General features: G+C 40.4%; 1 protein-coding gene across 1 annotated transcript in view; it reads right to left on the minus strand.

Moving 5' to 3' along the window:
- Positions 1-12,716, minus strand: part of LOC129187369 (plakophilin-1) — an 18,951-nt gene extending 6,235 nt beyond the window's left edge. The window contains exons 1-9 of the mRNA XM_054786565.1: positions 12,434-12,716; positions 10,069-10,190; positions 4,012-4,179; positions 3,746-3,903; positions 3,488-3,629; positions 1,793-2,000; positions 1,538-1,706; positions 733-850; positions 63-227 (exon numbers count right to left, since the gene is read on the minus strand). Coding sequence (XP_054642540.1) covers positions 63-227; positions 733-850; positions 1,538-1,706; positions 1,793-2,000; positions 3,488-3,629; positions 3,746-3,903; positions 4,012-4,179; positions 10,069-10,190; positions 12,434-12,605 — 1,422 coding nt within the window. The 5' untranslated portion in view covers positions 12,606-12,716. The remainder of the gene's footprint in view (positions 1-62; positions 228-732; positions 851-1,537; positions 1,707-1,792; positions 2,001-3,487; positions 3,630-3,745; positions 3,904-4,011; positions 4,180-10,068; positions 10,191-12,433) is intronic.
- Positions 12,717-12,979: the final 263 nt, after the last annotated feature.

The raw sequence follows: 12,979 nt of genomic DNA on the forward strand, positions 1-12,979 counted from the left end.
AGGAAGAGGTCAGTGGGAAGGTCGTAAGGCCGACAGGGATGTAGGATTTAGCGGCTATTTACCTGCTTTTGGACCTTGTTGCTCTTGGGGCTGAAGCACCCAACTGTAGGGCTTTTCTTGCCAGATTGGCTCTCTGTTAAAGGGATAAAGTTGGCAAAGCATTTGGGGGACTCTGTCTCCAGCTGGTAGGTCAAATTATGGAGGATACATGCACAGTTCTCCACGGACTGCGAGAGAAAAATAAAGCAACTGTAACAAACCTGTATGAGTTCTATTTTATGTATTACATACAGACAGTTCACAAAGGGTTGAATTAGCTGTGTACTGATGCAACGGCTAGATTGACTGGGAAAGCCAGTGAAACACAATTAAAAGAAGATTGCAGTTCTGTGCTGCATGTGTCTGCAAATGAGAGCCACATGAGCGTCACACAAGACATACGAGTAAATTGGAGCAGGTCACAGTACCAAAAATTCCAGTCAGACAGCTGAGCGGTGCGTAACATGATCCTCATTATAAGGGCAGTGACACTATTAAGTGTACTTTTGGTTTTAGTGTGTCTAAATGTGTGCTGCATTGACAGAGCTTAAGTATGCACCTAAAAATGACAGGATTCAGCAATGTTGGATTCATAAATTCAGGGGCTGGGCCTCTGCTATTCTTGTGAGCATCACCATTTTCCGCTAAAGCAAAACTCCATGCAGACCTTTCAGAACAACGAATTTGTGTTACCTTGTCATCTGGATTGTCCTCTGTCACACAGGTCTGCAGGTAGGACATCAAGGAGTCAATAAGACCACGACAGTCCCTCATGGCTGTCCTCTCTCTCAGCTGGGCACAGCTCAGGTTCCTGCACAAGTTTGAATGTTTGCTTATTTTTATTTACTTTTTATACACTATATATTAACACTTCATTTCCAGTACATGGGGCGGAAGTGGTTCCTGATCACAGATACCTGGGGGTGTAGCAAGACAACTTAGTTGGACTGGAAAAGCCAGATGGAGGCTGTGTACAGGAAGGGGCAAAGTAGGCTTTATTTTTTCAGGGGGCCACGGTCATTCAAAATCTGCCCACCCCTACTGCGTAATGTTTTACCACACGGTGGCAGCCAGTGCTGTTTTTTTGCTATTGTTTGCTGGGGAGAGGGTGCTTTCACGACACACAAAAACGGGGTAAGGAAACTAATTAAAAAAAACAAGCTCTGTAGTCGGGTCTGAATTACCAACAGGAAAGAGCGGGACGGATGCTCCTCTCACCCACCAGGCTGGAGGTGATCAACAGAAGCACCTTCAGCAATAAACTGATTGTACCAAAGTGCAAGTCTGAGCGCTTTGGGATGAGTATCAATTCCAGCTGCGATCAATAAACATAATGACTTAGTGACCCACATTTACACCTTATTATGTATAGTATGTATGTGATGTGCTGTGCTTGTCCTGATGCTGCCCCAACACTGATACTTCCTGGAATGGATCCATGGAGTATCTATTCTATGTCATTCTGTTCTATCAGACTGGATTCCTGAAGTGCTCTTACCGCAGGCACCCTGTGGTGTTGTAGAAAACCTCAGGGTGTATGTTGTTGGTGGCGCTGTCATCTGACCAGCAGGTGAACGGCACCACCACATTCTCTGTCAACGCGGGCAGTGCTGTGGCTATAAGTTCTCCCTTTAGCTCGTCAGCAGAGGAAAGGTTCCAGAGCAGGCCTGTCACAAACAACGGTCACAATGAAACTACCCACGAGGTTCAACTTTCGCTCAATGCTTTTCTTGGAACTAATCAGATATCCCACCTGTGATTTGTTTCTGTGTCTCGGAGCAATCTGTCTCCTTTAGTAACTGCAGGGCTTTCGCTATGCCACCACAGTGTTGAACCTGCAGCTTATTGCTCTGGTTCTTGAACACTAGGTTCCTTAAGGCCCCAGCGGCAGCCTGACTCACAGCAGGGTTGGGACTACGCAGTAGAGTCACCAGATTGGGGATGCCTCCAAGTTGAAGAACCTGATACAGAAACACATGAGTTGAGTTGTGGAAGTGGACTTCAGTCATATATTTTCAGCGTATCCACAAATGTTAAATTGAAGAAGAAATTGAATCATGTCTGTTTGTGGTGTACGCCAAGGGACTTGCAACCATAATCTCCAGGGCCATTTATTAGAACTGTTTTTGCAAACTGCATGCTTCTTCAACCTGAATTTACAAAAGAGCATTAGGGCCACACTGAAAAGAAATGTGCGAATAAAATGGTACTAATAGATGCATTGATTTTTTAAGTTGGAATGCCACAAGAATAGGTTGTGATCTCTGAGAAATAACTAAATATATTCACTGGGTAATTTAAATAAATAGAAAAACATCTAAATATACATCTGGTTAGATGATTGGGGAAAAAAACACAAGAGGGGACTTCAGTCTGTGTAGTTTTTTACCACGAACAGACACAAAAGTGTATATAATCACAATTAGAACTGCAACAATTAATCGATTAATGGATGGTTTATTGATTACCCAGCTATGACAGCTATTGTGCCTCAAAAGCCAAGATCATGACAAGGGGGGTGAAGGTGCCAGCTCGGGGGGTGGTTGGGACGAGGGCGCTCCGGCCGGGGCCGACAGCTATTTTGGTAATCGATTAATCGTTTTTGATGTAGAAATGTAAATATCCACTGATTTCAGCCTATGAAATGTGAATATTTTTTAATTTCCTTAGTCATCCATGAAAGCAGACCTATTATCTTTGTGTTTTAGCCAAAACAAGATATTCACACATATCAGCTGTGACTTTGGAAGACATTGGTGGGCATTTTTGCCTCTTTTCTGATATTTTGCAGACCCAACCACTAACTGTAGATGTTTGCTTCATATTAATTTGGTCCATCTATGGCCTAACTGATTACGCCATTAATTGAAGCAACAAGCTTCAGATTAGTCAACTAAGAAAATGTATTTTTGTGTATATTCATTGTTTTACTGAAGCCATTTGACAAACATTTAGATTTTTTAGTATTTAACATTATGTTAACTGAATATTCAAGCGGCAGCCTGGTGTTTGTGCACTTATTTGCTCTGTCAGTTCGAGTCTTCTATTTCTGAATAAAGAGGCGGAAATTCAAAATGTGTGTTTTTTCTTTTAAATCCGATTCATCGATTAATCAAAAAATGATCAACTGATTAATTGTTTATTCAAATAATTGTTAGTTGAAGCCCTAATCACACTAAACTGATCATACTTGGACAGTGTGTCACTGTTTGTTTAAAATGCTAATGCTAAGATACTAACATATGATACGAATGTGTAACATAGCAACAGTCCTTATTATTTTTAAGATATACATCTATTATTGTGAAACTTAAAATGTACTCTCCTCAAGGTGTGATTCTCACAAAATTATGACTTTCCCAAAATGTTCTTCTTTATTCTCAAAGCATCATTTAATGTTTTTGGACCTAATACTCATTCGTGTGAATGAATAACATTCTAGTCTGACCTGTTGTTTAGCGCGATCTTCTTTAAAGGTGCTATGCTGGATGATGGTGGCACCACACAGCTGGAACGTCTCCTCAGGGTGAGACAGGAACTCTATAGCTTCCTTAATGGTCAGATCCGATATGCTTGGTGCAGTGTTGGCGCTACAGACACACGTGAAGGTGAAAATCACTTAATGTGGTCAGAAAAGACATTTCTTTTGTTGAAGAAAACTTTTTGGTAAAATTTGAAAAAAAAACTGTGAATGTAACAAACTCACGCTGATTTCTGCTCCACCTTGGATATTTTGATTGCCTGAGAGTGGCCAGAAGGCTGTCCCATAGTCCGTTGTTGGCCGCTGGCTATTTGGTAGCCATTATTAATAGAATAAGTGCTGTGTCTCTTCACGTGACTCTGGGCAGTCTGCCCTTTGGCTCTCTACATAAAACACAATGAAATATGTTTGCATTTTGTACTGGAATGCATGACGAAAACATTGAAATGCTTGCAGCAACATGTCAGTTTAACATGAGAAAAAGTGATCACCATGATGCCTCCAGGAGCCAGTGTAGGATCACTGCGACTGGGTTTCAGCCCAATGGGACCTTGAGGCCAATGTGAAGCATTGATTTGTTGCTCCCATGCACCTGAAGAGCTGCAATGTCTTCTTCCCAAGCTTCTGGAGGACAGAGATCGGGTCTTTTGGGCATACAACTATAAAATGAAAAAAAAAAAGATTTCATTTGGAGTAAGAAACACAAAAGCAAGGTCTGAAAATTTGCTAAGCCGCAGTACTACAACTTGGAACCGTTCTCCTAACATATCTCCTGTAAACCAAAGAAGAGGACAGTGTACAAAGGATCCCTGCCTTCGGTTTCTGTCTCGCTTGAGTTCATGTTGAGAGCAGCAGAACACACCAAACAATCACACACCAGGAGGTAACACAATATATCTGCAACTGGAGACTCACTGCAGTAGCAGTTTCGCACAGAGGTGCTTTGTCTGCACAGTGGAGGCGCCACACCAGCTCAACCTGTATATTCACAGTCCCTCTGCGGCTAAACTGCAAGAACTATTCTCCAGTCATTATCAGATAGATCATTTATTAGATCACTTGTCAGTTTATTTCGTCCGTGACCATATCAACTGACCTTTCAGTAAAAAGTCACATCATTCATCACTGCAGCTGACAAACTGACATTGATTTATGGAATTTCAACATCAGTCAACATCAATATCAGTTTCACAGAAATGACACTGTCCTTCTGCAGACTGTTTTCTCCTCCCTGCTTCAAACTGAACTAGTTGCTCAGCTTCCAGATGTGTCAACAGTGTTACCTAGCTCTTCAAGTATGATGAGTGGGAGGATCTGTCAACAAACGGTCCGATAAGCACAGACAGAGCGTTTACTTTCAAAGTGCAGCATGCAACATTTGACAGAGCAACGCTGCTAGTGTTTCCATACAATACAGTAGATGGCATCAAGGTGCCGGCTTGCCCCTTCCCCTCCAAACCCTCCTGCCATTTTGATGTTGACGTCCTCCTCTGAGTTCGGATCACCATTTGCAATAAAAGTGACTGTTGTATTTATTAGATTAGATTCAGTTCCAGAACCCTCCCCGTCAACCTTCAATTAGCGTTGTTCGCTCACGACAAAGGAAGCTCACGAGCTAAAAGCAGAGAAACACAATCCAGGTTTACACCGTAAATGTGCCTCACACGCGTATTCAACCTATTTTAAAGTCTACAATGTATCGATACTCAGTACTAGTGAATGACAATGAAAGATGATCGATGAACAGATGGTCTGGCGGTATTGAAAAAAGTTATAAGTTTCACTTTTGCTTTGCAGCATGCAACTACGGTGTGTTCAAGGACTGCCGAAGTGCAACATCTCAACATTGGCAAAATTAACATTATCGGTGACGCCTAAAGACATGAACATGTAACAATTATGGGGTGGTACATGTATGCTGTGCATTTTACCTGTATTGTAACACATTTAGAAATTACTACCCACTTAGGGGGAATGAAATGTTTTTTCTGCGGAAAAAATTGCCTATTTGTGGAGAAAAAACTTTAAATACATTTATTTTCTTTATTTTGGCCAAAAAAATGTGACTTTGCAGGGTTGCAAATCCTGAGTCGCAAATATGCAGGATCCACTAGTGTATTTTACCAACTTAGGGTGAATGAGATGTGTTTCTGCCCAAAAAATTGCCTATTTTTGGAGAAAATAATTTGAAAATTATTATTTTTGCCCAAAAATCTACAGCCTTGCAGAGATGCAAATGCATCACAAAAATGCGGGGATCCACTGTAAACAGGTCATCAATTGTACAATAAGAAATACAGCGAACAGTGTGCTAAGCAATTTTGTGTGATCTCATTTTTTTATGGGCAATCGTATTGCTTCTGCGCACAGGAACTTCAAACAGCAAACAATCAATCGCAAAGTAGAGATGGATGTTAAACTACATTTCTTCATCCACTACTGAGAAAATTAATTAAGTTATTTATGTATGCATCTTATCAATTATTTTTTTCCTTCTTTAACAGCAAACCTGCTGAGACAGAACCAACAGTGCCACTTCTGGTTTCAGCCAGGTCGTGTACTCCATTTTACCTCGATTGTTTCTAGACACAATTAATCAACAATCAATTCTGTACAATGGACAGAACTCTAAAAGACAAAGTAACTAAACAATACAAGTCTCTTACTTAATAATTAAAAATAACTGTGAGATTTAGATAAGTTAAGAAATGTTACCACAAGGCAAGTCGTGACAGATATCGCAGGGTGTGACGAGAAAAACATAACCACACTCCCTTAAATTGCCTCAACTCACTTTCAGTAAGTCAAATAATATACTGTATGTACAGTACACTTCTGAGTTAGTTGTATTTCAGGTTAGATCCCGAGTTGACCTCAGATTGACTTGAAGTGATTAATTCTTGGTTATGAAAACAGCAATAAGAAATGTCACACTGCAGAGGAGTCCTGCTGCTACAGGTCAGGTGCAAGCATAGGCAAACACTGACTTCACAGTGACAAATGAAAACGGGGTCACTAGACAGAACACTACCTACAATCGTGGTGCTAAAACCAAAATGACAGCACAACATGTAAAAGGTGAGTAAACAGACATAGGGCAAATACTACTATGGGGAAGAAATAACAACTCTAAACAGATACAGTAGCTTCAGCAGCTTTTTACAAACCAAGTACCACAATCAGGGTTTCCGCTACATGTAATTGAAAATAAAAGCTGCCACACCTTAAAAATTATTATTATTCTAATTTTGTTTTAAACTTAAAAACAAAGTTAAGGAATATATTGTATGAATAGATATACAGTATATGCTACAGTATATAGATACATTTATAGATTATCATTTACGCACATATTGGCCACAATTAGTTTGAAAACAATTTAAAATACCATAAAAATGTTTCACTTTATTTTGATAAACATGCACCGGGATCGCCTGTCTGCCCAGTTGGCACTTGCACATGTGTGACTACATAAAGTATGCGACTCGTCTTGTGTCGATGTTCACTTTGTTCCTTATTTTCGTGAAAATGAAAAGTAGTCCATAAATTGTGGAGTCAATTGTCTGTGCCAGCGTGTGTGACCACTCACGTTTCAGTCTTATTCGACTTTCTGACATCTTTGTTTACACATTTTGCCTGGCTCTGACTGCCTCTCTGGCAGCACCTAGCTAGCTCGTTTTTGTCCCACAGGCGAGATACAAGTGGCTATCACGTTCATTTAACATTAGTTAACATTTAACATTAGTTAACATTGGCATTCAAGTTCTAATAGTTTTTGAAAAACTTAAAATCAATAAGTCATAAAAATTGATATTTGTCATAATAAAAAATAAAATTGCAGACGCAGAAGCGGCACGACACAACGGCGGCAGTCCGCCCTCCCATGCAGCACACCACCACATCTTTTAGAAATCCAAGGGGAAACCCTGCGCAATGCATGCTGGAAGCCGACATCACTCCAGATTATGGTTGTGACAAAAATATCTATATATCCAACTATCGCCATATTGAACCCTACTATGGATTATCGATGCATTTCAGTTTGGAAGAATTGTCTGTCGAACATACGACACACGGGCGGCACAACAGACATGAACAGCCACCTCGTTCGTCACCACGCTCACGGACAAAACTGTGCCTAGTAAGAAAAATCTTGATTTTTCTATTCAAATGCTAAATGTTGTGTTGTTCAGTCAAGAGACGTGTAATCAACAACCTTATCCGGTCATTCTCTGTCTCTTTCCAGTGAATACGTCCCTACTACCATACTACACTCTGCTGTATATTATTTTTTTGCTGTGCTTCTACTTTAGAGAGTTGATCTATGTGAGAAACATGAGATGTTGTGTTTTCTGAATGAGTTTAAAATACGAACGGGTCACTGTTTATCAGACACCAAAACTAAAATCCTTTTTACACTTGTTGCAGTTAAACAATCTCATTCTTTTTTGCATTCTGGTTAAAATATGCTGCAAAAATTCCACCTATTTTCTACACAGCTTGTCCTCATTAGGGTCACAGGTAAGCTGCAATGCAAACGATTAAATTATTATTATTTTTTGGTTCACACTATCACCGTACCGAGATATTGTTATCATGAGCCATGTATCGCGTATCGTACGGCATCGTGAGGTACCCTGGGATTCCCAGCGCTACTCCCAATACTTGATGTGGCCCGGCCTCAGCCAGACTCTGCTTCCAGCTTCTGCTTGTTTTCCTTCTGTCTCTCTTTACCAAACAGGCTGGATGACAAGAGGGTTTACTCTGTGCATCTATCTCAACACCTGGGCGCATTGGTTCCGTAGCAGAATGAACACAGTGAGTGAACCCTCTTGTCCGTCATTCAGTCTTTTTGTCTCAGTGGGTGGAGGCGGGGTCGCTGGCGAGTGCACACACAGAGGTATTGCAAGTGAGGACTGAAGTGGTGCTTACACTTGTACACATCTTGCCTCCGCATTGTCCCGCAATTTGCCGTGGTAATGTGTGTCATTTATTTATTTATTCATTTATGGCATGCCTGGAAAGCAGGAAGACTAGCTCGCGCAGCAGTTGCGGTCTGTTTATGCATAAATTACGCACTTAGCACTCAATTTGTGACCGAAAATGGTGCGCATTGGCACGAACTCACCACGCTCCTGCATGACTTATTCACACCTTGTCAAGTAGTGTTTACGTGTAGTGCATGACGATAGTACACGCGACGCGCATTGTTCCCACATGGGTATGCATTGTAACCACCATCCGTGAAGCAGTCGTGGAATTATTTGGTCCCGCTGTGTCCCGTGTCACGCCACGCAAGAGCAGGCATCACCCCTATAGCTTCATTAATTCACGTTCCTGTTAAGCACATTTATTGGAGTGGATTTTTTTTAATTGTGAATTTGATTTAAGTGCAAAGAGACTGAGAGTCCATTTTATTTTCATTGGGTTTTTTTGTTTGTTTAATTTATTATGTTGTTTGTTTAATTTATTTTATTTAAAAGCTCTTGACATTCCAATTACAACGTTAAATACTCTTGAGAAATTAAAGTTTATTGCTTTTGATACGGTGTACTCTCATCATTATGCCATATATTATCATTACATTAATGAAAAAATGGTCTCAAAATAATGTTGACAATAATATCGTTTATCTGCAATAATTTGTAGGACAATTATTGTCCAGCAAAACTTGTTATCATGACAGGCCTAGCCAACTTGCTTATCATCACATGACATTTACAGAGCTTCTTCTTAACTTCTTGGAGTCATCCTGTGGTTGCCTGGCCAATGAATAGCCAGTCACATCACATAACACTGATTAGCAGCAGGGACAGTCATCGATTTAAAAATACATTTCAGACGTGGCTTTTGAACACCATTATCTCAACTACTGTCTATTTGATATCATTCAAAATCAATAGGATTCTTTCTCTACAAGAATATTTGAGGTCTTGAATAAAACTGGATGAAAACTATTAATACTAATATGAATTGTGTGTTAAATCTCTCTGAAGCTTCTGAGTCTGACATAATGTTCTCCCGTCATCTCTTTTTTAGACAGCTCACTTGTTGAGATGAATCAGCAGTGCCTCTGCTGCCATGCACTGAACTCCATTTTGGCTCAATTGCTTCAAGACATGATTAATCAACAATCGACTCCACACTTCCACAGAACGGTCATTTGATGCCACATTCGGCCCATCGGTACATGAAACACGTACACATACAAGGCGGACCAAGTCCAAATCCTACGTAGTCCCGTTGCATCATGGGAATGAAAGTTTAGATGAGGCTGAACAACTAGTTCAGGAAGCTGAATAAGTGATGGTTTTAATTTATTTTCCAAGGAAGGATGCAAGAAGAAACCTATTCCAACATGTTAATGATCAATTACAGAAGCATGCTTCTTTGCTTGCTATGAAAACATGTACCAAGAATAGACTAAATAGAATAAATCCTGCAAGAAGATGAGCAGGAAAGGATTTGGTCCTTTACACAGAATGTCTGAGTTTTGAACTGAATAGCTGCAGAAAGCATTGGGAGTGTTAAACATGAGAAACAATTACCGCTTTGTTGTAGCCTGCTGACTTGGTAGACTGGCTGCGACCGAATGTGCCATTGACTTTGGTCGGTAAGAACTGGAACGTTGCAAACTCGCTCAGTGGAGACAAAGGCGGCAAAATGGGGCCTGTGGAAAGAGTCAACTTATGAGAGTGGAAACAAAGCCAAAAATGTTTTAAGTCGTTTTTAACCTGAAGACAAGGATGAGATGACACAGAGACAAACCTGAAACATGTCTGCAGGAGATGGAGAAGGCCTCTTATGAGCATCAAAAAACACATATGACTAGAGAATTAGGCCATCGCAGGAACTTCATCGTCCTTAAATGGACTCATGTGTTCACAGTTTATAAATACAAGTTTAATATTAAGAATAGAATTCATGGTTTTCTAAGTATCACACATTAGTGCAAGGGTGCGAGACAGACGTGACATCATGTCACATCGTTAAAACCTGCATTAGACTGTCTACATTTCAGTCTGTTGAGCAAGAACGTGTTTTAGCACATTTATTTGTCATGCATGATTCATGAAAGCGCGGTAAGAATTGCTGTGTTGCACCAAAAGCGAGACTGGCAGCATCATTAAAGGATTGTGGTTGTCGAAATGATGGCAAAGATAATGGCTGAGAAGATTTTAGTCAATGTCAGGAGGGTTTCAATTGTCCTCCCCTAAAATGTTTGCATGTCCGCAGTGTTTGTGCATGTTACATTTCAGTACCTGTTCTGCAAACAGTATTTAAAGGACATCTGCTTGAGCAAGATGCTCCTATTTGTGTACCTTGACACTAAAACCATACAGTAACATGAGGAAGAAGACAAACAATCATTGATAAACATGACGCACAGGCTCGCCCCTGTCCAAAGCACAATTTTATTTGGGAGGCCACCCCTATTAAAATCTACTTTTATATTTGACTTGAACCTGACTTTAGTTAGATGTATGTTTTGGTATAATATATATATAATATAACACAAGGGAAACAAATTGTTGGATAACTTACTTTTAGTGCAAAATAAATGCAAAGAATTTAAAAAGTGTCCGGGACTGGGGTCAAACCCAGGGCTTCTGCCTTTAACAGTAGCGGCCGTACCATCACACCATTAGGGCCTGAGACACCGAAAACTGCCATTTTATTCTCCTATTTTTCTGCCTACTGTAAATCATCGTGACGACAAGCCATTATGTTACATCTGGATTCTCTCCCGTTTTGTTATCTTCATCAAGACCCACTTATTTATTTATTTATTTGTATTATTTATCTGTATTAATGTCTCTTCTGTTGTTGTTGTTGCTTAATTTATTGGTACATATGTTTCTTATGTTCTTATTCTTTTTCTTGTGTTTCCTTTCTTTTCTTGGGAGAATGAACAGAATAAGAATTTCATTGCATAGTATAACTGCCTGTTTTACTGTGCACATGACAATAAAACTCTTGAATCTTGAATCTTGGGCTGGCTGTGCGCCTAATTTATCTGTGGTAAAAATTCCAATAATTTGAGGATGGGCAGCTTACAACAGGGCTGAGGTGACCTTATCACGGGCACAAGACATTTCACACTCAATAAAAGAAAGTGCCAACAGACACTCAACCTACGAACACCTGACATTACCAACAGTTACTGTTCTTGTGTGTGATTCTCTTCAGCCTCACCAGGTTGCAAGAACAACAAAAAAAAATCTGCTTTCAAACAAAGTTTCTTTCGGTGCTTACTGTATGTTACACGCCAAAACCTTTGTGCATACACTCATCCTTAAAAAAAAAAGTCTGAAAAGTATTTGTGTGTGCGTGTGTGAGGAGGAGGGGGGGCTACATTCCTCTCTCAGAGGGAGCAAAACAGCCCTGACAGGGAAAGTTGGACACAGAATCCTTGTGTGGACGCAACCATGGATCACATATAAATAGAGGTGCAATGGCAGTACATTTCTGTTGCACAGTACACAATCTATATTAATGCACCCAATATGACTTATTGTTGGACTACAAGGCAACTGTTTGTACAATTTAAAATCCTGAAAGGTAAATGCATGTTCCCAAACTGTAACACTGAATACCAAGGGTATACACAAGCATTTAAAAAAAGCTATTATAACCTAAAACATAAAACAAAACATTTACCTGTACATTTACCCCATATGAATGTTTTGAAAACTACTTAGAAATACATTAATGAATAGATAAAGTAGGACCAGCCGAATTAGAACGAGTAACTAAATAAAGACTAAAGTAACTAAAGAAAGTAAATACATATCGACTCATTGCTGATGGTGTTTTTTTTTTTTAAAAGCAGAAGAAAAATGGTCCCCTAACAAAAAGATACATTTGCAAGCATGCAGGGTTATTTTGTGCTTCAATAAAATTATTCCATACTTGTAGGAGTGCCGTTCTTGCCGTGTTTAGACTTGCTCCTCTTGATGGTTTGTACTTGGTCCAGCACCCGGTGCGCCCCGGTGTGCAGCCTGGTGTCAGAGGGCACAGCCAACGAAGTGTCCTCCACTCTCCCCACCGCCGTGGCCGAACGCAATGGCTCCGCAGCAATCATCGTATTGTTTTAATAGTTCGACTGACTGTCCAAGACAAGCTGTCTTCACCCCGAGGAAACGCGCTTCGACTGCGGCTGACTTGTAAGGAAAGTAAGGAGCACAGCAATGAGAGGTTGGCCTGGCCGCTCCACCCGGAGCCGCGCCCACAGTGGAGGTGGGTGGGACCGCCGACCGTTCACATACAGGCGCGGATTCACTGGAAACATGCAAATAATCTTGTCTACGGGCAAATTACTCTTTATAAAATAGGGGCCTTCGCTCCCCCATTAAACATACAAGTATAGTACGGTAAACTGAAGGCAATGAAGCTTTAATTTAACCACTATGGACATGTGTGAATAAAGGTATGTTTTCATTGTTAAATTAATACCTT

This window comes from Dunckerocampus dactyliophorus, chromosome 1 (assembly GCF_027744805.1).
Source record: "Dunckerocampus dactyliophorus isolate RoL2022-P2 chromosome 1, RoL_Ddac_1.1, whole genome shotgun sequence".
Lineage (NCBI taxonomy): Eukaryota > Metazoa > Chordata > Actinopteri > Syngnathiformes > Syngnathidae > Dunckerocampus > Dunckerocampus dactyliophorus.